This window comes from Ogataea philodendri, assembly GCF_020536065.1.
Source record: "Ogataea philodendri strain CBS6075 chromosome Unknown scaffold7, whole genome shotgun sequence".
Classification (NCBI taxonomy): Eukaryota; Fungi; Ascomycota; class Pichiomycetes; order Pichiales; family Pichiaceae; genus Ogataea; species Ogataea philodendri.
In genome coordinates this window covers 106437-132214 of record NW_025763914.1, presented here as the reverse complement: position 1 = coordinate 132214, position 25778 = coordinate 106437, and the positions used below count along the sequence as shown (strand labels likewise).

At 41.0% G+C, this 25778-nt stretch overlaps 14 protein-coding genes across 14 annotated transcripts; 6 read left to right on the top strand and 8 right to left on the bottom strand.

Annotated features, from left to right (window-relative positions):
- Window positions 1-2201: 2201 nt before the first annotated feature.
- Window positions 2202-6990, bottom strand: OGAPHI_002871 (uncharacterized protein; the record flags this gene model as incomplete). Its single annotated transcript, XM_046203788.1, has 3 exons — window positions 2202-4153; window positions 4269-4865; window positions 5301-6990. The coding sequence occupies 3 exons, from the start codon at window positions 6988-6990 to the stop codon at window positions 2202-2204; spliced, it is 4239 nt and encodes a 1412-aa protein (XP_046062034.1).
- Window positions 5069-5995, top strand: OGAPHI_002872 (uncharacterized protein; the record flags this gene model as incomplete). Its single annotated transcript, XM_046203789.1, has 2 exons — window positions 5069-5111; window positions 5649-5995. The coding sequence occupies 2 exons, from the start codon at window positions 5069-5071 to the stop codon at window positions 5993-5995; spliced, it is 390 nt and encodes a 129-aa protein (XP_046062035.1).
- Window positions 6991-7226: 236 nt separating the features above from the next.
- Window positions 7227-8429, top strand: OGAPHI_002869 (uncharacterized protein; the record flags this gene model as incomplete). Its single annotated transcript, XM_046203786.1, has 1 exon — window positions 7227-8429. The coding sequence occupies one exon, from the start codon at window positions 7227-7229 to the stop codon at window positions 8427-8429; it is 1203 nt and encodes a 400-aa protein (XP_046062032.1).
- OGAPHI_002870 (uncharacterized protein) lies at window positions 7232-7535 on the bottom strand (the record flags this gene model as incomplete). Its single annotated transcript, XM_046203787.1, has 2 exons — window positions 7232-7437; window positions 7526-7535. 2 exons carry the CDS (start codon window positions 7533-7535, stop codon window positions 7232-7234), a joined length of 216 nt encoding a protein of 71 aa, XP_046062033.1.
- Window positions 8430-8587: 158 nt separating the features above from the next.
- Window positions 8588-9673, bottom strand: OGAPHI_002868 (uncharacterized protein; the record flags this gene model as incomplete). The annotated part of the gene is made up of 1 exon (XM_046203785.1): window positions 8588-9673. One exon carries the CDS (start codon window positions 9671-9673, stop codon window positions 8588-8590), a length of 1086 nt encoding a protein of 361 aa, XP_046062031.1.
- A 580-nt stretch (window positions 9674-10253) lies between these two features.
- On the bottom strand, window positions 10254-12608 carry OGAPHI_002867 (uncharacterized protein; the record flags this gene model as incomplete). Its single annotated transcript, XM_046203783.1, has 1 exon — window positions 10254-12608. One exon carries the CDS (start codon window positions 12606-12608, stop codon window positions 10254-10256), a length of 2355 nt encoding a protein of 784 aa, XP_046062030.1.
- Window positions 12609-14941: 2333 nt separating this feature from the next.
- OGAPHI_002866 (uncharacterized protein) lies at window positions 14942-16159 on the top strand (the record flags this gene model as incomplete). The annotated part of the gene is made up of 1 exon (XM_046203782.1): window positions 14942-16159. The coding sequence occupies one exon, from the start codon at window positions 14942-14944 to the stop codon at window positions 16157-16159; it is 1218 nt and encodes a 405-aa protein (XP_046062029.1).
- On the bottom strand, window positions 15112-16310 carry OGAPHI_002865 (uncharacterized protein; the record flags this gene model as incomplete). Its single annotated transcript, XM_046203781.1, has 3 exons — window positions 15112-15408; window positions 15656-16085; window positions 16279-16310. The coding sequence occupies 3 exons, from the start codon at window positions 16308-16310 to the stop codon at window positions 15112-15114; spliced, it is 759 nt and encodes a 252-aa protein (XP_046062028.1).
- Window positions 16311-16467: 157 nt separating this feature from the next.
- OGAPHI_002864 (uncharacterized protein) lies at window positions 16468-20028 on the top strand (the record flags this gene model as incomplete). Its single annotated transcript, XM_046203780.1, has 1 exon — window positions 16468-20028. The coding sequence occupies one exon, from the start codon at window positions 16468-16470 to the stop codon at window positions 20026-20028; it is 3561 nt and encodes a 1186-aa protein (XP_046062027.1).
- Window positions 20029-20109: 81 nt separating this feature from the next.
- OGAPHI_002863 (uncharacterized protein) lies at window positions 20110-20700 on the bottom strand (the record flags this gene model as incomplete). Its single annotated transcript, XM_046203779.1, has 1 exon — window positions 20110-20700. The coding sequence occupies one exon, from the start codon at window positions 20698-20700 to the stop codon at window positions 20110-20112; it is 591 nt and encodes a 196-aa protein (XP_046062026.1).
- Window positions 20701-20804: 104 nt separating this feature from the next.
- Window positions 20805-23578, top strand: OGAPHI_002862 (uncharacterized protein; the record flags this gene model as incomplete). The annotated part of the gene is made up of 2 exons (XM_046203778.1): window positions 20805-20863; window positions 21136-23578. 2 exons carry the CDS (start codon window positions 20805-20807, stop codon window positions 23576-23578), a joined length of 2502 nt encoding a protein of 833 aa, XP_046062025.1.
- Window positions 23579-23745: 167 nt separating this feature from the next.
- On the bottom strand, window positions 23746-24750 carry OGAPHI_002861 (uncharacterized protein; the record flags this gene model as incomplete). Its single annotated transcript, XM_046203777.1, has 1 exon — window positions 23746-24750. The coding sequence occupies one exon, from the start codon at window positions 24748-24750 to the stop codon at window positions 23746-23748; it is 1005 nt and encodes a 334-aa protein (XP_046062024.1).
- A 209-nt stretch (window positions 24751-24959) lies between these two features.
- Window positions 24960-25777, bottom strand: OGAPHI_002859 (uncharacterized protein; the record flags this gene model as incomplete). The annotated part of the gene is made up of 2 exons (XM_046203775.1): window positions 24960-25618; window positions 25750-25777. The coding sequence occupies 2 exons, from the start codon at window positions 25775-25777 to the stop codon at window positions 24960-24962; spliced, it is 687 nt and encodes a 228-aa protein (XP_046062022.1).
- On the top strand, window positions 24969-25622 carry OGAPHI_002860 (uncharacterized protein; the record flags this gene model as incomplete). The annotated part of the gene is made up of 1 exon (XM_046203776.1): window positions 24969-25622. One exon carries the CDS (start codon window positions 24969-24971, stop codon window positions 25620-25622), a length of 654 nt encoding a protein of 217 aa, XP_046062023.1.
- Window position 25778: the final 1 nt, after the last annotated feature.

Below are 25778 nucleotides of genomic sequence, written 5' to 3'. Positions count from 1 at the left end.
TATGTGATGTGTCTGTCAGAGGTGATTTAGGATCGAATTGTGAATGTTACAGGTCACTTCAAGAATACTATAAATATGAGGGTTCCCACCACATATTTTGTTGAACAACTTATCTATACTGACATAGTAAGAAGAGTGAACTATTAACTGAAAAACAATATGAATGCTGAAGAAGTCAACCATCTTAAGAAAAGAATCTTACAGTATAGCAAGTAAATAGGCTGCAACTCATAAGCATTTGAACTGAAGCTCACGCTTAACTAGACTATTGCACAGCTGTATATAAAAATGAATTGATCCGTTGCTCTCATTCATATTGGGGCGTTCGGCAGACGCCGCTTTGATCTCAGAAAGTGATTTCATGAAGTCACTGGTTCAAACCAAGATGTTGCTGTGGTCTTACTTGAAGGGGAGATTATATTAAGATAGTTAAAAACAGAGCTCTTTCTTTTAGTGTCACAAATATATTACTAAATTTTTTTATTCTTGTATTATGTAAGAGTATCTATAATCCATTATATATCAAGAACTGTTTCTGGTTATCAGAAGAAAAACCAGGATAGACCAAAACTTATCGTTATAACCAAAATAGATCGAATTAATAACAAACTCTTCCTGGTGTAAGGCTGTTTATAATAGCAAGTAGTATTATGGATACCCAAAAATTGTTGGAGTCCAAAGACATCGTTTGTCGCCTGAAATTGGTAGCAATGTTATTGTTGAGCTAATATGAGTTAGTCTCGACCCGCTTATCTAATCTCTTATACATCATTGGTTATGCAAGATAAGAGAAAGGAGTGTGAGACTCAGATCTTGGAACATGACATCGAGGTAGTTGAAGGATCTGCACTATTAGTCTCTCACTCGAAATCTCCACTATGTATGCGCAGGTAACAACAGCTACCTGCCATATCCGAGTTACTATATAAGGAGGGGCTTAGCTCCCTCTTATATAAGAGGACAACTCTAGAATTATATATCTGAGAATATTTCAAGTTGATATCTACCATGAACCAGACAGACCGATATGAGTATTATCTGTCAAGTTACAAACAGTTATGTGTATTCGACCCTTCGTGACTACCAGCCAAGACCTTACTCGTTTGGAAAACCAGTTCCAGAATCTTGATGAATCTGACTGCTCTGATAGTTGAATATATATACTCAGATTGACGATTATGTAATCGTTGTATGTTGGCCCCAAAAAAAATAAACTATTTTAACATATACTTTAGTAATCTATTTGCGGATGTGCAATTGTTGGCTATTGTAAGATTCTTTTCTTAAGATGGTTGACTTCTTCAGCATTCATATTGTTTTCAGTTAATAGTTCACTCTTCTTACTATGTCAGTATAGATAAGTTGTTCAACAAAATATGTGGTGGGAACCCTCATATTTATAGTATTCTTGAAGTGACCTGTAACATTCACAATTCGATCCTAAATCACCTCTGACAGACACATCAAATATGACGTGTCATTTCCTTACGTCAGCTTTCCTTATCAGTCAGAGTCACGTGATTCAGTCACGACTAGCTTCATCACAACAGCTATGGTCCACCCCTGAAGTTTTGTTTTACATCCTTTTTATAAACTCACTAGAAATCCGCAGTTGCTTGAGGACTCCAAGCGTAAATGAGATTCCAAGGGCTTTTAAGATGATACGTTTCTGGCTCAATGGCTCCACAACTTGTTTGTACAATTTCTCCCTGTCTGGGAAAGCACAGTATGCGCACTAATCTTGTACCTATTGTAGATCTACCCCCAAAAAATTCCTAAATCATTTTCGAGCGCTTTCAATCTGGTGCAAATTCCACTAAGAATTCAAACAGCAGCATTCTGTGAAGCAAGGGTATGTTCCAAGGTAGATTACAGGTTATAAGTTTGCATGCCCGCATGCCCTTCCCAATCATTACAACATCACTCCCTACTTCAAGTATCAAACGGAGAAGACTACAAACAGACTGTTTTTTATACATTGGGTTCTCATGTTCCAATGCTCAAGGTGTAAACAAATAGACATCAAAAGTTCGTACATGGTCAAGTAATTGTGATATTGGCTTTTAAAAAGTAAGCATTATAAAAAATCAGAGTTGGTCATCGTACTATATTTTGATCACATTTTGCACAGCCTTGGTTTTGAGACGTGATGTCTGAGTCTTAGTCGACAACACATATTATATAATCAACAGTAAACGGTTTCAATCACCCGATATATCCTCAATCTCCATACGAGAGTACTCGTCGTCTTCATCTTCAATTGCAAAGCGAAATTGATGTTCCAATTTTTGCAGCTCCGGGATAGAATTGACAAACGAGGGAATACACATTAATTTTGAAAGCTTTTCATCGCCGAGATTGACCCTTCGTGATCCCATCACGTTATTGGCGAGGCTGAACGTACTCTCAAGAGCAGCATTTGAACAAGGAATCTCTTTGAGGAGCTGATATGTTGCTCTCAACCTTGGAAATGTCGCAGATCGGAAAGAGGACCAGAATTCGTTGTTAGCTTGGCTGGACCACTCCCTACAGTCAGAATTGTAGAGCCCATATTTTTGATATCCATCGATTTCCATGTTCAGATTGCTTTTCTCTGAAGTTTCATATGCTACAGCTTTCGCTGCAGACTCCTCCAATACCAGGTGGTACATCTTTTTGAATAGATCCGTGCGCTTAAACAACTCAAAAAGAATCTCTATCTTGGAGCATTCCAAAGACTTAGATTTGTAAGGGAACTGTCGAATGTCTGGATGCTTCCAATTTATTGTCGAAAACAGTAGCTGGTTGCGATCGCTCACATCAAAGAAGGATCCCGCAATCACTAATTCATCTTCAAAAGCAAGGGTGAAGTATTCACAAAATTTCGAGTAGGAAAAACCAATTGCGTTGAGGAAGCCTGGACTTAAACCTTTCAATCTTTCTGTGAATAAAGCAACTGTCGGATCGTCATTATCGCGATACACATAGAGTTGGTCTGCAATATCAAAATAATCAAACAATGCCTCTTCTTTGCCAAGTAGGCTTGATACTGCTGTAAAAAGCTTGAGTACTTTCAAAAACGTTCTCGAGTAGCTCATTAAAGTATTATCCTCAGTCTTTTGTGACAACTCCATCCAGACTTTGAGCTCGCCCATTATGAAATTCAGTCCTTTGATTTCTTTAAGATCGTTCCGAAATTCCAAGAGAGCAAGAATCGTTTTTGTCTGATGTTGATCCAGCGTTATTCTATGTTCATCAAAAAATTCCTCGACGACCTCAATCTTGTCAGAGTCCAGGTGATTGTGAGGGAAGCCCATACCCACTAGCTTACCAAACACAAAACACAATTCGTTCCATTTGTCGAGGATGGTAGTCACCGTAGAGTAAGCGCTGGTCCATCTGGTTTGAATTGGAATAGCGGGAATTTTACTACCGATGCATTTTGTCCAAAGCGAGGAAAGCACGGTGTCCCCTCGCACCATCTTGCTGAAGTCAAAGCAAGCTTTGTAGAGTCTGGATTCTTTCGTGTTGTCTGCATCTTTAGTAGCTTCCCTTCTTCTTTGATTGTCGTACTGTAGTTGTGTTCGAGGTTTTGATTTGGAAGTGGAAATGGCCATTACTGACCCGAGAATCAGGTTCAAGATGTGAGACACACACCTGATCCCATATAAAGGTGCTAAGTCTTTCTCCTTGCGCATTTCATTAATGTGCATGAGAGCTTTTGGGTTTGCCCTAAAATTGTCAAACGTTATTGCTAAAACTCTTTCTTCAATCTTGTGCTGTTTAATAACCTCACCGATTGCATCAGCCATTTCAGCCGCTGTTTCACGTCGGCCAGAGAAGTTTTCGAACGCGAGTAATACGTGCCCAAAATCGCTGTACATCAACACCCCTAGGTATCTAGAGTTGTAATTGTTCCACATGTCCACGCACAGTGACACATTTTTTGTTGCTAGTAGTTGAACGATTCCTTCTTTCATGCAATCATAAGATCTGTCAACCATTTTCGAAATCCATTTTCTTTTCCGGAGGTATTTGAAACAAAATTTGACAGCTTCTTGTCTTGAACCTGTCATGCGAGAATCACTTGTAGTCTCTTGAACGACGAGCTGGTAAAATGAAGCAAGAAACGAAATGAAATCTGGAGAATCTGCCTTTCTAAACGGGATAGAATCTTTCCAGAAATACATAAGCAGGTCATACCGCATCCTCTCCTCTTTGTTGCAAAAGATATGCCCAAGATGTTCAAATGGTTCTCCTTTCCCAAAAAAAGTTAAACTCAATAGTACGTTGAGAAGAGGGTCTTGGAACCTCAGAAGGATGGTTCCTACAGTGGTTTCCAATGTTTGTATCTTTGTGTGCATTGGAGTATCCATGGAATCGAAAGGTGTGTTTGCATCGTACACATTCAGCATACGTCACTGCCTCATACGGGTTGTCAGCTGTCGAAGGACAATCGTAAATTTCATCCAACATCGCCTTCTCCAATTCAGTATCATGATAACGTGTATGGAATAACTTGATCATATTTGAGTTGCGAAGCGTTGCAAGCCATGTCGGATGGTAGAATACTCTAGGGATCTTCTTCTGCTCATATTTATGAGGAGTTCTCTTTTTTAGCTCTGCGAGTAGCTTGCGCGTCATCGCATACTGCTGAGAAATTGACTCAGCTTTTGTAGCAGCTTTAAGTTTTGATCCTCCATCGCTGATCCCGAAAATGGCTTGCGTTCCCTTGTTAACACGGCCATCTATCTCGCGATCTGACGCGTCACCTTTACTTGTTGCGATTGGTACAGACTCGGGATTATCGTGGTAGTTCTGTTCATCATTCTCAGAACTTCTGCTTCCAAAAGTGGAACCACCAAATAAAACAGGAACATCATGATCTGAATGAGAGGGGGAAACACATAAGTACCGTTATTACTGAATGACGCGCCTTGTGAAGGACTCGGAGTGGAAGGAACAGGGCTATGTTCGCCAGACATGTCCCGCTGGCTTGGCTGATTCTGTGATAAATTCGACTTTTTGTCCATTTGTGAAGACAAGAACTATTGATTAGATTTTAAATTAGACCAAAGAGGAAACTGAAATGGGTGGTGTAAGGTGTGGAAAATGTGGCTGGTACGTGGCTGGTACATGTAATATGTAGCGCAAAAGTTGACGTTACATCACATTACATGACCATCTCTGTAAAAAATTGGAAGTAGAGCTTTCGTGAATCTTTCAATTTCTTCGTCTGGTCTTTCTAAAAGACCGGGGATCTTGGAAGCTAATCTCTAAATCCCTATTTGAAAGCTCAGTCACGTTGTGATGAATAATACCTGATTTTTGTCCATCAAATAAAACGTCAAGATTCGAGGTACTTGCGGTACCAGCAAGTTTGGCCAATTTCGGCTTCTTTGTGGGGAAACTCAAATCTTCCTCCATTGAACTCGTCGACTTTAAATAGGTGTGATCTTTCTGGTGGTGGAAGGCAGGAGATCGCTCGATTCGTTTAGTTGTTTCCAAGTCGTTGTTTGTGATAAGCGCCATAGGCAACGACTTTCCAGAGCTTTGATGCTCGTAGTTCTTCTGTGTTACGTGTTCCATTTTTGATGGCGAAAAAACACACCATCTGGGATCAGTTATAGCGGGAAGTTGTCCCTCCTCAAGGATCTTCCATAAATAAGCTGCAGAAACAACCGGTATTCCCCAAAATCTAGCTGCAGTAACCTTACTGCAAGTTGTGGGACTTGGTACGTCGAGGTGTGAGATATCAGTCACTAAAGATCTGAATTCGTCACAAAAAAGATCTGGAGAATTTGATTTCTTCAGTCCAACACGAGGTAAATTGATTATGAGGAAATCACAAGTTTCATCAAAAGTCTCAGCAATATCACAACCCAAAAGCTTTACTGATTTGGTAACGTGCAGTAATTCAATCCCTGAGAAACCAGATATTGTCACTTTCAGATTCAATTTTAAATTTGAATGTCTATGTGGGATTGACCATAAATCAAACAAAACATTGTTGTAGTGGAGGCTCCGTTCAATGAACCATTCATTAACAACTGCCAGATTCATGGTGGTAGCAATTTGCATGATATCATCGGGAAACTTGAGGAAAGACTCATTAGATGAAACGACAATGACTCCTCGGTTGGTCTTCACAATATTGTTCAATTCTTCTTTCTTTTGCTTAAAATTTCCCCCATGTTCACAGACTGTCGATCGAAGTTTGAGGGTCTCCTTTTCATTGAATCCAACGGGACAGATGTCCATATTGGCAAAAAGCCCCTTATTCTTTTTTTCTCCGGCTCTACCAGGAAGATCAGTATGACTGAATGTGTCAAAAGAGTTTATGAACATTTCCCGACGACCATCATCCTCTGCTGGTGGTTCGAGCTCGTCCCAGACCAAGCAACTTCCCTCCCCAATTTTTTCTTGATCCAAAAGATTAAGATCGTAATAGCGCCATTCGAGTGCTGCCCCTCTCCTTGCACTATCAGTCACCCATTTAGGATGCACTACAGGTATTCCCCATTCCAAGGCCTTTTCAAATCTTTTGCCAGCACGTTCCATGCTTATTAGGATCGTATTAGAAGGAGTTAATGAATCTGTTGGATTTCCGCCTAGCTCGAGTATCAGCGCTGAAATAGCTTCACGGGAATCGGATGAAGATCCAGAGCTAGAAAGTCTCGAAAGGCACATGGACATACCATTAAATGGGCTCAATACGTGGTCTTCGAGCTTGATAGATCTCAAATCTCTCGTCTTAATCCATGAATCGAAAAGAAAATTTATAGCATCCGGCTTAATGAATATGATATCATGGCGTCTTTGAGCACAAAACCTATACTTGGGTGTGTCTATACTTCCAACAATTAAGACATTTGTATCGGCCAATAGATCATTATGGAATTCACCCCCAAGAGCCTTAATTTTTTGAATCAGCTCAGGTTTTTGCCCTGCGTTGACAGACGTGCTGCTAAACTTTTTCCCTTCAAAAGGCAAAATCATACCGAAACTCATTTCACACACTTTTTCCAGCTCTTAGTTTAGATCATCATCGATATCTATTATCTCAAGTCTATCCCAAACGAGTACGAAGCTTACGGGGAAATTCCACGCTTTCAATATTTTTATTTGGTTGCGCCTCTCGAATGGCTGGGATTTGTGGCGGGTGAACTTTTTAGGCAAACTGTTTTTTTTTTTATCGATTCAAAGTTGAGTTTAGAATAGTCCAATCTTACGTATCCTACTGAACAATGCATCATTCTACGGTGCCATCATCAAGACAAGATTTTGTCGCAAAAGTCAGATATTTCAATGATTTGCCACCTCCACCATGTCCTCCTAAACTGGTGACTTTGAATTCGGCAAATGACGATGGGTTGACCGATACATCATTATTGTCGGCCTTATTTCGCAAAGAGCATTTCAGCAATCTTGTCACTCTTGACGATGATCTTGGATTACCTCTCAGTCTTATCGACCTACCTGAATGCTTGGAAAAAAACAGTATGGCGTCGATTGATGCGTTGACACCCGAATATGGAAACAGTACGATGCTTCATCCCGACGATAAAATTCTTTTGACCGATCCTCACAAATCAACTGTTTCCAAAAGCGATAATGTCAGCTTCTTGCGTAGGACACAATACATTTCATCGGATAAACTAGCGAAGCCCATGGCCTCTTTATCCGACCAGTCGGTGACCAAGTTACGTATGAAGGCGAAAGAAGATTTTGATCCCAAAAATCAAGTGAGAAATATCGAGCATATGTTCTCAGAGCTCACTAAGTTGAAATCGACATCAGAGATAAGACACCCTCTAAAAAAAAACTTGAAAGCCAAAAGAGTCTGGTCGCTGTTACCTGACACATCGATGTTTGACCAAACCTATTACGACATAAAGTTTTCGAATCCGGCTTTATCCAAGGAGGCAAATAAGAGGCGGAAATTGGAAGGAGAAGGTGGGAGAGAGCAAATACTGTTCAGGAATCTTCCGATAAACGAGACCGTCACTCTGATGTCCTTTTATACTACATCAGAACAGCGGGCTGATATTGTCGAAAATATAATGAAAGAGTCGTCTGAGAACAGTGGTTCTGATCAAACAGATATGGGCAAGGACACCTTTCACTACAAAAAAGTTAGAGATTACGATACTCATGCGCGCTTATCAGATGAGGTTAGAAATTTCCGTCATCTGGCTATCAGTTTTGACCCCAAATCATCCACTGCTTTGTACGTTCCAATTTCAGGGAAGGTTGAGCTAAAAAAATGTCGAATTGATCAGCATCTTGAGCCAATTTTGAGACAGCTGAGCCGCGATGAGATCATTGTTCAAGTTAGGGAGCCAACGACTTCTGAGATCTATGATCGAGACATGCGTAGAAGCACTTATGATCCCATGGAATTCGGTGCTGACGAAGAAGAGAATGAGTCCACAAGTAAGGAAATATAATGGTAAGACGTTAGGCCAACAACAATTCGAATATACATCATTTAGATTTAACTGTAATGGTTTTGTAACAGTATTAGGAGACATTGCTCAGATACAGATGTTAGTCATTCCTTGATTTAGTGGTCGTGATGCTATCGTTTCCGTCCCAGGTTTACCAGCTAAACTATCACACAAAGCCACGAAAAAAGTCCATAAACAAGAACTATCGGGTAAATCATTAGGAACATCCGCTTATCCCCATCACTTCTGTCATGCATTTGATTGGATGCGAATCCACTGAGAAAGGACGGCGTGCCGCTTGTCTTGCAATTGTTGATAATGGCCAGGAATAACCAAGAACAGGTGATAGACCACAAAAACATTAACGAGTTAATTGCCAATCTGAGCAATTTCCACCGAACAAAAACAGAGCTCAATCCGCCAAGAATGATCGGAAACAGAGTGTAAGATAGAAAACTTACACACTGGAAAAAAGAGAGCCCAATGATCCCCGATGTTAGATCACCGCCATCTGTCAATTGAGAAACCGGAGAAACCAACTGGATATTGACAGACAAAACCGATATAACGATCCAGATAAGAGAGAAAGAAGCACTGAATATTTGCGAAGCTTCTTCTGGTGCTGTACCTCCGGTATTCAGCGTTATACTTTGTAATCGAGTGATGATCAAGCTAAAAGCCAAAACAAAAACCAGAGGTCCCCACAAGTCCCAGTCAAGGATTTTCCTGATAGATTCTTCCGAGTACTCTGATCGAGTGTTCGGGGAATCTTCAACCAAATTGTGCTCCGAGTCAATGGATGCTTCGGTAGCTCCGTCGACCATGTTGCCAAACGAAGGAAATCGACTACTGATTCTTTGAACAGTGATGAGATTTTGTCTCAGCCTCAAGGGCCAAAGAATTGAGAGTAGTTTGTCGCCGATCTTAGACACGTCCCTATTGAGAGTGGTGATAACGGATTCATCAAGAGTGTTTCCTCCGCTGAATTGCTTCTCCTTGATGCGGACATTGCTGTTACCAAGGATTGGGTCAAGATAGCTCTGCGGGTTTACAAAATTGGAGAAATTGAGGAAATTTGAATCGTTACCCCGTGTTTGGTCGGCAGTTTCTCCGCTATGCGCAGGTTCTGCTTGAGAAGGAACATCTGGTATCACTGGAAGCTGCCGCGAGTGAATATTGTCCGGTTGGATAATCAAGTCGTTGTCGTCATCGATACTGAAATCTGCAAAGTCGGATCTAGACATCTTGGTTCACGCTGCTGACTCCGATTTCGAGGATTGTTAAGGTAAGGAGTACACGTATTGTAACTTTTTTTACAGATATGGTCGTGTAATATGATATTAGAACTACCTTAGCAACAAATCACTAGCCACATAAACATCAGCCACAAATACATACAAACACACCTGAAACCATCGAATGTTGATTGAACCTCATTAAACATCTCGAAAGTAAGGCTCGGCAGGAGTGCTAGATTTAATCAAGCTGTTACACGAAAACCATCTACGAAAAACTGATATGAACTACAAAACGAGAAGGTAATATTGGTGTTCCGCTGTCTATCTCAATTCATGAAGCTAGGTCATCAAAAACTGGTAATAGGAAAAAGCACGTAGTCAAATCTGGAAATCGCTGCCGTTGATTTTGATATTACTTGGAAGGATTTCAAAAAGAGCGTAATGCTAGTTCAATCAGTAACATTGTATCTGAGTAAGTACAGTTCAACATTAATCGATGGTATATATAGTCAAGTAGCAAATGAAACGAGACCCATAGTGAAAGCTGGTGTTCATTGTTATTCTGTAAGATATCATCATCGGATCCTTACGAGTGCGATGTATTAGTTAGATGCCTTGGCGGATTTATCTCCATTTCTTTGTCCTCCGACGAATCGTCCTCCTCATCAGAATCATCAAACACAAAATTCCTGCGATTGGCATTGGTGATCGAATATTGCCCCTGACTTTGGCGACCTTGGATTACAGGCTCTTGAGCCATTTGATAAAGCGCTGATTTTGAGCTGGTACTTGAGCTCCTTCTTAAACCAGACTTGCCCAAATCCAATCCGCTTAGGCCTGCTTTAATTGTCGAAAGACTAGATCCTGAACTTGTTGAGTCAAAATGTCCCGATGCAGATGAGTTTTTATGCAGATCAGAAGAAACCTTGTCAGAAGCGAGTTGCTGAGGAGCAACAGTTCCATGCTCAACAGGATTAGTTTTCATATTTGAATGGCGAGAAGGTAACTCGTACTTGTCTGAAAGATCTTTCTCTGGTCCCGAGGTGGAAATTGGAAATTCATAATTCGACCTTTCATTCCAAGATTGGTTTGCAAACTCCTCTTTTTGGTTTACACTATTTTCGTCGACATCCATCACATCTTCAATTTGACAGCTTTCGGGCACATCGTAAACCTCGACATTTTGTTGACTATTAATAACCGAGAACAATGGATTCGTAGTATCGTCATACACCGTATTATAGTCATAATAGTAATCGTAACCTCTATTGGTTCGCGTATTATGAGAAACGGTGTAAGGATCAGCCTCTTCATCGTCAGAGCAAGTTTTGAGCGTAGTTGCTGGTAATGGAGCAATAGTGGTAACATTTCGAGAATTGTCACTGGAGTTGTTTCGGCTGTTCATATCAAAAGTTTGCGAAGAGCCATAACGGATCGAGGGTCTGTGGGATATGTTGGGCGATACAACCCTAGTGCGAAGCATAAAACCTCCATCTTCGTCATCCTCGTCGTCCTCGTCTCCTGCATTCGGATAACCCATTTCATCATAATCGTCATCATAAGATTTAGGTTGTAACGTCGATGTTGAAAATGCTGAATGGTTGTCATCGGATTCACTATCATATTCATTGTCTGCCGAAACATCAGAGTCTGAGATGTCATCAATGGCTATGCACTGGTCAACTCTCATATTGAAATGAATCCTTCGTTCCTTTTTATTGCTATTGTTGGTACCCTGCAAATGATTGTCAAGTTTATTGACATCTTCAATCATTGCATTTGCAGATAAGGAAAATGGGGATGCATCTCCTGTTATGACATGGCTCGACAAATTCCCAGGCGAGGGAGAGTCATGATATGTATGACCAATGGATTCCAAAATAGGGCTGCCTTTAAATTTATGATCATGCTCTTCGAGAAGGGTTTGTAGGCGACTATATGAAGCATCGCTAATCATTTTTTCAACATTGGTTCGTTTTTTCAGAATTGGTTTCAAATGCTCCGAAAATCTATCAGAGAGACATGGACTAGTAGGAGATGAATCGTTTGAAGAAGGACAAGAAACAAATGTCTGAGAAGTAGGACGACCGGACGACTTATGATCTTGCTGTTTAGACTTTTGGTGTTTCTTGAAATCCATGATATCAAACTCGTGCTTTTCCTCTTTGTAAAGCGGGCCATATAGCCATGTAACATCACTTTCCTTACTCCAGTTGAGTTCAGCAGGAGATATAGTCTTTAATCCATTTCGTGCCTGGGCCCAAGTTCTCCAGGAAGCGTTTTCAAGTCTTGCAGAATTGGCAAAGTTGTTTCTTTTTAACGTGACATATCTCCAAGACTTCGAAATTTCCATTTCATCCCAATCATGTGACAAATAATCAACATGTTGCTCAGGAGCATGCTCAACATCAATATCATCGTGTAAGTGATGTTGAAAAATCAATGATGGAGCAGGTATTTCATCATGTTCATGAATTTGAGTCGGGTTTTGTTGTTTCCTTAGCTCATGCTTTGGCGTGAGACTGATCGAGTTGGCAGTAGCTGTCGTAGTTGTCGAATCTTCGGAGTTGCAATTCTCGTCGGAGAGCTCATCACTGTGTGTACTTTGTGGCGAGTTGGACAACACCACTCGTTTGTTTTTGGAAGAAGACGGTATCACCCTGGTGTAAAAACGTGGGATATTCTCGGTATCGTCATATGTTGATTTGATGTTTAGCTTTTGCAGAGTAGCATCAGACACAAAATCTTTCGATGTCAACTTACTGTCTTTTCCGGGAGTTGAATTAGTGTCCAGAGACTGTGTTTGAGTAATAAAATCATCAAGCAGACCTAATGACCTGGTTCTTTTTAGTTTGAAAGTTGTGTTGTTGAAATGATCATCATTTTCGGCATCGATATGCTGTGACGTTGTAGGCCCCTCGTTGAAAACTTCTTTAGACATGGTCTGCCGTGTATTTGCTGAGACTCCTCCAACCTAAAGTATTCTTGCTTGCGATTAGCTTAAACAGATGGCAAGCCTATCAAAGTGCGCGTAATGAACATAAACTGCAATTCGGCTGTTGGATTGAGATGACTACGAATTGCAGAGATCTAAGAATTGGACTCAAGTGGTAAAGTCTATGGTGTGGGTTCAATTTTATGGAAACAAAGTTCAAATTATTTATTCTTAAAAACCCACGCCCGGGTATTTCTTTTTGTTTGTGTGGGTGCAAAAATGGTAATAAATTGAATTCGGATTTCACAAACCTTTACACCACTTCTATATCTACTCATACAATTTACTGAGAGGTGCAACTACAAGATATTACCTGCCAGCACCAATGCCAAACGCGAACCATTCCGTAAAACACGAATCCCCACTTGTGATCTTTTTTTTTGGCTCGCTCGAACTCCGATCATCCTAATTTTGAAACAAATAGCGCTTTATACGGTTGGTGCGTAAGTTTTCCGCGATCCGGCTATAAGGCGTAGACTGTATGATATATGGTAGACAAATGTGAACTACCATAACGACATCACCATGAAAGACTTGCAGCAACTCCGTCATGAGCAGAAATAGAGTCAGGAATCAAAATAAAGAGATTTCGATAAAATTTTAGATGCCAATACACTGTGAGAAAACGTATTTTGGACTCGGTTCATCGATTTCAAACACACAAAGCAGAACCTTACATGTGATTCTTCCATTGAGTTCGTACAAAAATATCGGCCGACGAGCAAGAGAACTAATTAATTATCACATACTGACTACTTTCTGACCGTCCTCACGAAGCAAAGCGGTGTCTTAAGTCAGCATGGTGACAGATAAGACAGCGTCAATGTCATCTATTGTCTTTTTCGACATGCTATATGCTAGAAAGAGTAGAAAAAGTCAATTTTGGCTGACTTTCTTTTTGTCAGACTGAACCGCCGATCATCCAAATGGATTTTTCTGCCAGCCGTTTTTGTCCCGTGGGCATCACTCAAAGGATGCACTGATACAGGGGGCTTGAAAATTATGAAGAGCTATTAGCAAATGCATTTTTAATCCTGTTTGACCTTACCTATTATCAATCGTGCTGCTACATCATCTCACATAATTCATAAAGCCATCTTGTTTGCTGACCTTAGCGGTACGATGCATATCAATTAGGGAAAAGAGGGCTGGAAAAATGCCTTCTGTGTACCGAGCTACATTCACAACTGCCTTGGAAACCCGGTCTTATTGTATGCAGGGAAAAGTTTAACAATAAAAAGATTTCAATTAGGAAATTACATTTTCAAAAGAGGACTTAAAGGTTGTACCAAGGTCGTTTTAGTTGTTCTTCAAGTTCCAATCGGGTTTTAAAAAACAGTAAGAATCTCTTGAGGAAAACACTCTTTTTTTTTTAATTCTTTTCTTTGAACAGACCAAGAGCGAAGAGCAGCCATAGGCTTGCACAACATAAACAATCCAACTACTTACATTCCTTACTACAAATTGAGCTCATCAGAGTCATCCTATTGACATCTAATCCATTAGCTCTAGCCATTCATTAGAAAGAAAACGGTACGTATCTTATTCAGGTCAGCGTTAGAAAAAGTGAACGAGAAATGACATAGGCAAATATGAACAAGGGAAAGAACAGAAAATGAATCTTGTTTGGATCACACTTCTCACCCGAAGCAAGCTGGATTACTGTTGTCTTATGATTTGCTCAACATTCGAACGAACAACAGGCTTTCACCGGCATTCCAAGCTAGAGGCTGATAATCGCTCAATAACTTGCGAGGGAATGCAACAAATTCCACTACGAAGTCGAAGTTTGGTTTAGCCAAAGAGACGTGATATTACTGTTGGCAATGAAACATGTTCTTTACGTTCATCGCTTGGTGTTTCACAACACATGTTTATCTTCGTGATTTTCAAGTTCAGGTGGCTGGATATAGAAATTTCCTTATGCAAAGTCGCGCACAAATTTGGAATGAAGGATAAACAACAACAGTCACACCCCTTGCACCTCTGGAATTTGCCACAAATTCTACTCCAGCCACACACCAGTTTCCTAAAAGGGCTCAAAATTCGCGTATTTTTTGTGGCTTGATGTTTAAAGGAACGCAAAATTGGCGATCGTGCATAAGAGCTTAAAACCAGCTTCAAACATAAACAAAACTATTTTTGCCAAACACGCTTCGTCAAATAACCCCTGTTCCATCAAATTGTTTAATTTGTCTTGTCATTCTCTTGTCATATTGGATTTCATCTGACCTACGGTTTATGCAAAGCTAACACATTCCTTTAGATATATTTCAAAAATGAGACTTACAACATCTACCCTGTTTACACTTTCAGCTTTGCTTGGGTCAGTTTCTGCGGCCCCAGCCCCTAGAGCTGAAGGCAAAGCTGCTGCGCAAGCCGAGGATTGTACCACGACTCAAAATAGCTATCATCAACACCATCAACACAAGAGAGCTGTGGCTTACAATTATGTGTATGTTACGGTCACGGTTGACGCTGGTGGAAACACCGTGTCTCCGACCGTTGAAGCGTCTCTTGAGAGCAAGACTGTGGACGCAACGTCTTCATCATCCTCGACTACCAGTGCTTCTTCGACATCTAGCTCTAGCTCTAGCTCTAGCTCCCAAAGCGAAACCAGCAGCACATCATCTTCATCGTCTTCCCACAGCTCCAACACCTCTTCTTCTGGTGGAATTGACGGAGATCTTTCTGCTTTCTCCGATCCTACTGAGTCCTTTGAGGATGGTACAATCTCTTGTTCCGACTTCCCATCTGGTCAAGGTGTGATTGCCCTTGACAATTTAGGATTCGGTGGATGGTCTGGACTTTACCATTCTTCCGATACTTCTACTGGTGGTGAATGCAAGGATGGAACATACTGCTCCTACGCTTGTCAGCCTGGTATGTCCAAGACTCAATGGCCATCTGACCAACCAGGTAACGGTGTCTCTGTCGGAGGTCTATACTGTAAGAACGGTTACCTTTACAGAACGAACACCGATACAGACTACCTTTGCGAATGGGGTGAAGACACCGCTAGAGTGGTGTCTGAGCTTGACCAATCCGTCGCTATTTGCAGAACCGATTACCCTGGAACCGAGAATATGGTCATTCCAACTGTTGTGGAGGCTGGTGGCGAGAGTATCTTGTCTGTTGTTGACGAAGATTCTTACTACCAATGGCAGGGTAAGAAGACATCTGCTCAATACTACGTTAACAATGCAGGTGTTTCCTATGAAGATGGCTGTGTGTGGGGAACTTCTGGAAGTGGAATTGGAAACTGGGCTCCACTGAATTTTGGTGCCGGTTACACTTCTGGAACCACATACCTGTCCTTGATTCCAAATCCAAACAACTACGATTCCGCAAACTTCAAGGTCAAAATTGAAGCCTACGATGATAGCAGTGATCTTCAAGGAGAATGCTATTACGAGAACGGATCTTATAATGGCGATGGTACAGACGGATGTACTGTTGCCCTTACTTCTGGTAAAGCCAAGTTTGTGTTATACTGATTGGCTTTCTCAGTTTTGAAATGGAAATTTGGACTCTTGTATTGATTTGAATATTCCGAGCGTTGGACGGTAATCTTGTCGTCTATCGTTCTGTTGTTCCTGCTTTTAGTGCCGTTTACAGTAATGTATTACACAAGTATAAATGATCCATTGTAGAACTTACTGCAAAGAATTTCAATACGACCTGTATTTCGTGTTGTTTTGGTGATTTTACTTACTAAATTTTTACCGTAGATAAAAAAAATTTTAGGCTGTGGATAATTTTTTTCAAATATTTTTGAGTAGTTAAATCTACTTTCATTTGACTAATGGAAGCCCAACAAAGCCACAAGCCCCATAGAGGGAGCTCTAAAAAGACTTCTGCAAAATCAAAATTGCATTCACAAGGGCAAAATGCGAAGGCGTTTGCGGTCTCTAGACCAGGAAAGTTACAAAAACAAGCAAAGAGATCGAGTGATATTAATGAAAGAAAACTTCACGTGCCTATGGTGGATAGGTCTCCAGAAGACGATCCTCCGCCTATTATAGTTGCAGTGGTGGGCCCTCCGGGAACCGGAAAGACAACTTTAATCAGATCACTCATCAGAAGGCTAACGAAAACCACTTTGAAGGATATAAAAGGGCCTATAACTGTTGTGAGTGGCAAAAGAAGAAGACTAACCTTTATCGAATGTGGTAATGATCTGAACTCTATGATAGACATAGCCAAAGTTGCCGACCTCGTTCTTTTGATGATTGATGGAAATTTCGGTTTTGAAATGGAAACGATGGAATTTCTGAATATTGCACAACACCACGGTATGCCAAAAGTGTTAGGAATTACCACTCATCTGGATCTTTTCAAGAAGCCTGCCACTCTGAGAGCGTCGAAAAAGAGGCTTAAACAACGGTTCTGGACAGAAGTTTACCAAGGAGCTAAATTATTTTATTTATCGGGAGTTATAAATGGTCGTTACCCAGATAGAGAAATACTCAATCTGACCCGTTTCATATCAGTCATGAAATTTAGGCCTTTGAAATGGAGGAATGAACATCCATATCTCCTTGCTGATAGGATTGTCGATCTTACCCATCCTTCTTTAATTGAGAAAAGACCGAAAATCGATCGGAAGATCGCAATCTATGGTTATTTGCATGGGACCCCGCTCAAGGCTGAAAACCTGAGAGTTCATATAGCAGGTATTGGGGACTACAATGTCTCACACATTGAAAAACTCCCTGATCCTTGTCCGACTCCATATTTTGAACAAAAGATTGAGGAGCTCGAGAGAGAAAGAGCAAAGGAAGCAGAAAAGAATGGCGAGAAGCATACTTCATCTTTTAGGCGCAGAAAGAGATTAGATGACAAACAGAAGATCATATATGGGCCCATGTCGGATGTGCAGGGTGTTCTGATCGACAAAGACGCTGTTTATATTGATGTCAAGACGGAATCTTTTCGAGAGGGAGAAGAAGAAGGGATAGGAGAAAAAATGGTCACGAGCTTGCAGAAAGCTGGAGATATTTTAGACTCTAGGAACAGCACAACTGGAGTGCAGCTTTTTAGTGACAATCCAGAAGCTGTTACCGAGGATGTCATTCAGGATGATGATGATGACATTATTCTCAATGACACCGGGAGAACTAGTCTGCGACACGCTCGCGTCCACAATGAGGACGAAAGGGACGATACCATCATGGAGAATCCTAGTGATCAGATTTCTAGCGATGAAGAAGACGAAGATTACGAGGAAATCGAGGAATCTGAAAGATTAGCTGCAATTCGAAACAAAACATTAGATTATTTGCATTCATCACAGGACCTGGATGAAGATGACAATCCACAAGAATCAGATTCTGAGCTTGAATTATCTGACGAAGAGGTCTCTGAGGGTAAGGCTTACTGGCAAAAAATCGGCTCCAAGCTCGAAAGCTCGGGAGTGAAAAGAATTTGGGATATCAACAAATTATTATACATGATCAATATCAACCCAAAAGATGTACTTTCTCGCTGGAGGAAAGAAGAAGAGGGCCTCGCTGAAGTGCTTGGTGGGTCTGAAATTCAAGAAATCGAGCTTGAACATTTGAGCGAAGAAGAGCAAGAGGGTGAGGATGAAGACTTTTTCACAAAAAAGACCAGCTCACAAGGATTCGAAAGCAAGGTCAGCTCAAACCTAGAGAGTTTAGATACCCAGTCATTGCAGAAGAAATGGGGCGAAGATGGGACCCTGTTGGCCAAATTGAGAGAGCGCTTTTTCACTTCACCTCGGAAAGATTTGGACGAATCGGAAGATGGCGAACTATACGGTGACTTTGAAGATTTGGAAGATGAATCAAATTCGGGTGAAGCTTCAGGGAACGAGTCAGAGGAATTCACTGGATTTGATAGTGAGACTTCGTTAACAGATGGAGAGGCCGGTTCAGAGGGTCAAAAAGACGAGGCAGATCAAGAATTATCAGTCGATGAGAAACGTGCTTTGAATGCGAAGAAGAAGGAGAGATTAAAGCAGCAATTCGAGGAAGAAGAAGAAGGGAACTTCAATAGCAAGGAGGAGGTTTTCGATGAAAATGATACCTGGTACGAATATCAAAAAGCCAAGATGTCGAAGCAGCTTGAAATCAATAAGTCCGAGCTTTCTCAATTAACCAGTGAAGTGCGTACAAAGATTGAAGGTTTCAAGGCCGGATCTTACGTGAAGATCACGTTTGACAACCTGCCGATGGAGCTTATGGAAAATTTTGATCCAAAGTTTCCATTGATTGTGGGAGGCTTACTGCAGACAGAGCAAAGATTCGGGTTCTTGAATGTTAGAATCAGAAGACATCGGTGGCACAAGAAAGTATTGAAAACAAATGATCCGCTAATTTTGTCATTGGGATGGAGAAGGTTTCAGACACTTCCAATTTATACAACTTCAGATTCTCGAACAAGAAACCGAATGCTGAAGTATACTCCAGAACATGCTTTCTGCTTTGCTACATTTTATGGTCCGCTGATTTCACCCAACACCACTTTTTGCGGTGTACAGGGTGTCTCGAAAGAAAATACAACAGGGTCTTTCAGAATCGCAGCTACTGGAGTTGTCGAAGACTTGAATGCCGATGTTGAGATTGTCAAAAAGCTCAAGCTCATTGGTCACCCATACAAGGTGTTCAAAAACACAGCTTTCATAAAGGATATGTTTTCCTCTGCTCTGGAGGTGGCAAAATTCGAGGGCGCTACTATCCGGACAGTCTCTGGTCTCAGAGGTGAAATCAAGAAGGCACTCTCCAAACCTGAGGGACACTTTAGGGCTGCATTTGAAGATAAAATTTTGATGAGTGACATTGTTTTCCTCAAGAGTTGGTATCCCATCAAGCCAAAGAAGTTTTATAACCCAGTCACTTCCCTGCTGCTGACAGATAAGGAAAACTGGAGTGGAATGAAGTTGACCGGTACACTGAGAGCCGAAAATAACATACTAACTCCCTCGAACCCAGATTCCGAGTATCACAAGATTGAACGGAAGGAAAGGAAATTCAACGCACTCCAGGTTCCAAGACAAATCAAGGCCAATTTACCGTACAAGTCTCAAATTCATCAAATGAAGAAACAAAAGAAACAAGGCTATATGCAAAAGAGAGCCGTCGTTCTCGGAGGAGAAGAGAAAAAGGCCAGAAGTTTGATCCAAACAATCCAGACAGTCAAGAAAGATAAAGATATTAAGAAGAGGGAGAAAAAACAAGAAAAGAATAACGAGAGGCTCAAGAAAATGGCCAAGCTGGAGGCAACTCGGATTGAAAAGGAAAAAGAAAGGAAGAAGGAGTTTTTCTCTAAGGAAGGTAAGAAAAGGAAGATTGGCATCAGTAAATCATCAGGCGAAGCGTTTGGGAACAAAAGACGTGCCTGATGGAATTGGAAATAGTTGTAATTTACGCGTTGATACAATCAATCAAATTTATTATTAATCAACTTTCGTGGACAAAACCATTCAAATGTATTGTGATAGCCATCTGAATCCTTCGCCGTACCCTTGTCTCATGACGATCGAACACATGAAGACTTCAACTGGTCTCGTATCAGTCAATTGAACCTTATCTTTACCTGTTGTGTTATACAACCCCAAGAAATGTCTCAATTCATTTTCGCTGACAGCCTTTGGTGAATCAATCTTGTTGCCCAAAATCAAGAACGGAACTTTTGCCAATTCTTCTATGGAGAACAAAGCGTCCAGTTCGGCTTTCGACTCTTCAAATCTTTCAGAATCAGCTGCGTCCACAAGATACACAATACCATTGACTTCTGGGAAATAGTCTTTCCAAAGTCTCCGGGCCTGCTGGTGACCGCCCAAATCGAAGGTCGTGAATCTGACATTGCCTATGGATAGCTCTTCTGAAGTAGGGTGAAGAGTTGGTTGTAATGTCGCCATTCTGTCATTTTTGAGCATGTGGAGCAGTGTAGTCTTACCTGCATTGTCCAATCCTAAAAACAAGAGTTTGGCATGCTTGTTCCACAATCCTAACGAAGCTAGAACATCTTGGACTGTAAGTTTGCGACACAAATGAACACCTTTCATGCCCATTTGTATACGCATATGTTAGTATTGATCAAACTGTAAGATGATTCAAACTTACACCATTCAAAAATCCACATGATTAAAACCTTAGATTAGAAAGTCAGTTGCAAATGTTATCCACAGATCAAACTTCGAACAAAATACTATTTAAAATAGTTGCCGATCAGAAGTATCTTGTTATTCCATGACGGTTATGAGCTCACATGCAGCGCTCCTTTTGTTTTCTCTTACGTAAGCACCTATTCCATGGAAAAATTAGTGAACACGAAAACAACAATTACAATTTTATAGTGCCAATAACAACCTCTCTCGAAGCTGTTGTGAGCTATTAAGTCTTTTTTCCAGGCCCAATTTGATAATTGCGATGAAGTTGGACATAAAAGTAAGTTTGTTGCATCAAATTTCAAGGAGTTGAACTAACCAGATCCAGAAACTCTCGAGTGCCCGCTCAGATCGTGTCAAGGGAATTGATTTTCATCCAACGGAACCTTGGGTACTTACCACCCTTTATAGTGGAAAAGTTGAGATATGGTCATACGAGACAGGCTCAGTTGTCAAAACAATTGATGTGACTAACGTCCCAGTTAGGGCCGGTATTTTCATTGCTCGCAAAAATTGGATTGTGGTTGGCTCAGACGATTTTCATATCCGAGTTTACAACTATAACACTGGAGACCGTGTTGCCCAATTTGAAGCGCATCCAGATTATATTAGATCCATTGCGGCACATCCAACAAGGCCATACATTCTAACTTCCTCAGATGACTATACGGTGAAGTTATGGAATTGGGACAACAATTGGAAGCTTGAGCAAGTGTTCGAAGGGCACCAGCACTTTGTGATGTGTGTCGCTTTCAATCCAAAAGATCCCAACACTTTTGCCTCAGCGTGCTTGGACAAAACTGTTAAAATTTGGTCTTTGGGTTCGAAAGTTCCTAATTTCACTTTGCTCGCTCCAGAATCAAAAGGCTTCAATTATGTGGACTATTATCCGCATGGCGATAAACCTTATTTGCTTACATCTTCTGATGACAAATCTGTGAAGGTGTGGGACTACCAAACCAAATCCTGTGTGGCCACATTGGAAGGACATTCATCAAATGTTTCATTTGCAATCTTCCACCCAGAGTTACCTCTCATTATATCCGGATCTGAAGATGCGTCCATCAAGATTTGGAATTCAAACACGTACAAATTGGAGAAGTCTCTCAATTACTCAATGGAAAGAGCTTGGTGTGTTGCTGCTAGTCAAAAATCAACACTCATTGCTGTCGGGTTTGACACCGGACATGTTGTTGTCAAACTTGGTGATGACAAACCTCTGCTATCCATGGATCCGATGGGTAAGATCATTTACTCTAAGCATACTGATATTTACAATTCCGTGATCAAAACATCGGACGCCCAATTGGAGGACGGTGAGATATTGCCTTTGACACAAAAAGAGTTAGGAAGTATTGAGATTTATCCTAGCACATTGAATCATTCCCCGAATGGAAGGTTTGTCACTGTTACAGGTGATAATGAATATATCATCTACACAGCTCTTGCATGGAGGAACAAAATGTATGGCCAAGCTCTCGACTTTGTTTGGGCACAGGACTCGAATTATTATGCAACAAGAGAGTCTCAATCTTCTGTCAAGATTTTCAAAAACTTCAAAGAGAAGACCACGGGACAAATTGACTTGATTTACGCGGCTGAGAAGATTTATGGTGGAACCCTTCTGACTGTTAAGTCCGACGGATTCATATCGCTGTACAACTGGGATTCTGGCGATCTTGTTAGAAGAATAGATGTGGAGGCTGAAGACGTCATCTGGTCTGAAAATGGAGAACTGGTTCTGATTGTGTCAAACGAGACTGCTTTTGCGTTGAGATTTGATAAAGATGTTTTCCAGGAACATTTGTCCAACGGAACAATTGACCCACAGGAGGGCTGCGAAGACTGTTTTGAAGTCCTTTACGATGTTCAAGATCAAATAGTCAGTGGACAGTGGGTCGGGGATGTTTTCATCTATACGTCCTCTTCCAACAGATTGAACTATCTTGTTGGCGGCTCGATTAATAACTTGGCTCACTTTGATAAGACAATGTTCCTGCTCGGATACCTTCCAAGAGATAACAAGGTTTACGTTTCTGACAAGGATATCAACATTGTTTCATATGCTCTTTCACTGGCTGTCTTGGAATTCCAAACTGTCGTTCTAAGAGGTGATCTCGAACAAGCAGACGAGCTCATAGGCAATATCGACGAAAAGGACATCACCAAAATTGCTCGATTTTTGGAGCAACAAGGTTTCAAAGAGAAGGCCCTGGAGTTTACAAACGACTTGGAGCAGAAATTTGAGCTTGCAATCGAGACTTTGAATCTTTCTTTGGCTCAGGAAATTGCAGAAAAAGATAACACCCCTCACAAGTGGAAGAAACTTGGTGATGTTGCTCTTTCGAGCTGGAATTTGAAACTGGCTAATGAGGCGTTTAAGAATTGCAAGGATCACGCGTCATTGCTTTTGCTGTACACATCTTTCAACAATGTCGATGGACTGAAAACGCTCAGCGAGGAATGCATCAAGGCCGGAAAATTCAATCTTGCATTCTCAGCTGCCTGGGCTGCATCGGACCTCGATACTTGTGCTTCTATTCTTGAGAAGTCTGATCGATTTGCTGAAGCAGCGCTCTTGAGGAAGACATATTCCCAGGACAAAAGATTGGTTGCTGAGGAGGTGGCATTATGGAAGAGCTATCTCACTTCCATAGGGAAGGAGAAATTAAGCAACAGACTCTCTGTCGAAAGTGACAGCGAGAATCAGAACTCCATCGAAGTTGAGACAATTCCAGCTCAGTTGAATGGCAACCATGAAATCGATTCAGTTGCGACTTAAGAGCGTTAAACTCATTCTGGACCAATAAAGAAGTTCTCGTTTTACACTCTACTAGGTAGTATAATGCGATATGCGATAGTTAGATATACTACGGACATACTTTAAGTAGGTGGAATGACATTCGCTACTTACTGTTGGATTAATAAGTGGTTTTTCAACCCATAGCTTCATGCAACCTGGAATACTGACTTTTTGTCAATAAAATCATCAAGTTTGTCCATACAAACAAAATAACATTCTTTAGATTCCGGTCGACAGGCTTTGGGTTTGTAGCGATACACTCTGCGGAAGACTTTGCGCAGTCTCATCTCGTAATGTTTATCTTCTTTTCCAGTGAAAAACTTCGTAATAAAATGCCCGTTTTTCTTCAACACGTCAATCGAGGCAACTAATGCAGCGTCACAGAGGTCCATTGACATAGAATGATCCTTGAAAGATAATCCAGAAGTATTTGCCATCCTAAGAAAAGGCATGTTAGTAGTTTGACTTGCAAATCCTCCTATCTGAGGCAAAGGAACGTACATATCGCTTAGGACCACATCGACTGGCCTGTACAGTTGATCTTCGAAAACAGACTCTAGATTTTTTTCACGCTTTTCACGCTCACGCTCCTCTGCATCACTAAGCTTATTCTCCGACTCGATAATTGAAGTCTCTTGAATTTCCAATGCAGTTTGATTAATTATCACTTCTGTCGATGCTAGTTTTCGACGTAGCTTTTCTATCTCAGCAATTTTGAAATGTTCTCGAATTGCTTCGTGAGTCTTCTTGCTGAGTATGTTGGCTTGCATCGAAGATGATCCTGGGGGTGGGCGATAGACGAGGAGGTCGACTCCCAAAACGTTGGAACCAGATTTGGCACGCTCTAGTGCAACTTGGCTCCATGCCCCAGGAGCTGCACCCAAATCAAGAACATTAATATTTCTATCTTTAGAGAATATCTTGAACTTGTCATCAATCTGAAGGAGTTTGAACGCAGCTCGAGACTTGTAGTCAAAGTGCTTGGCCTCTCTTGTATATGAGTCGTTTATCTGCCTCTCTATCCATCTATTTGAAGAGCCAGATTTCTTGGAATAAAATCGAAGTGAGCTAGGATTGCATAGCGGCACACGACACGTGATATATCGAGCAAATTGAAAGGTTGCATAGCGAGCGATGAGCGAGTTGAACATATTCAGTCTCACTGATTAATATATTATGGTTCTTGATTCGAGCTATTGCACAGCCAAATTGTCAACCATATCACGTGACATAAAGCAGTGCTGGCAGCCCTGAAAATATTTCAAGAAAAATTTAACTAGGTAAACGCATTTTTTCACACAAGTTCTTTATTGTCGAACAAGCCGAGTAACGGAATTACCTATTAGTAGGGAGACAGTGATCACAAAGAATGTCCAAAGTCAGCACCACCCAAGTGAGAGACAACGTCAAGGAGATCTTGAAGTTCTCTAACGAGACCAAGAAGAGAAACTTCTTGGAGACCGTTGAATTGCAAGTTGGTCTTAAGAACTACGACCCACAGAGAGACAAGCGTTTCTCTGGTACCTTGAAGCTTCCTCAAGTTCCAAGACCTAACATGACCATCTGTATTTTTGGTGATGCTTTCGATGTCGACAGAGCTAAGTCTCTTGGTGTCGATGCCATGTCTGTTGATGACTTGAAGAAGTTGAACAAGAACAAGAAGCTCATCAAGAAGCTGGCCAAGAAGTACAATGCTTTCATTGCTTCTGAGGTTTTGATTAAGCAGGTTCCAAGACTTTTGGGTCCTCAGTTGTCCAAGGCTGGTAAGTTCCCAACTCCAGTCTCTCACAACGACGACTTGTACTCCAAGGTTACCGATGTGAAGTCCACCATTAAGTTCCAACTTAAGAAGGTTTTGTGTTTGGCTGTCGCTGTTGGCCACGTTGAGATGGAGGAGGATGCTCTTGTCACCCAAATCATGATGGCTATCAACTTCTTGGTTTCTTTGCTCAAGAAGAACTGGCAAAACGTTGGTTCCCTCGTCATCAAGTCCTCCATGGGTCCATCTTTCAGACTTTACTAAGCTTGATGGATTAGAGTTTTTTTAATTTGATGGTATATATTTGTAATGAGAATTCAAGTATTTATCAAACTTTGATGTAATTCTTCTTTCAATCCGACTTATGTTCACGATATATTAAATCTATTACAATTATTGAACCGGACATTCTCAAACATT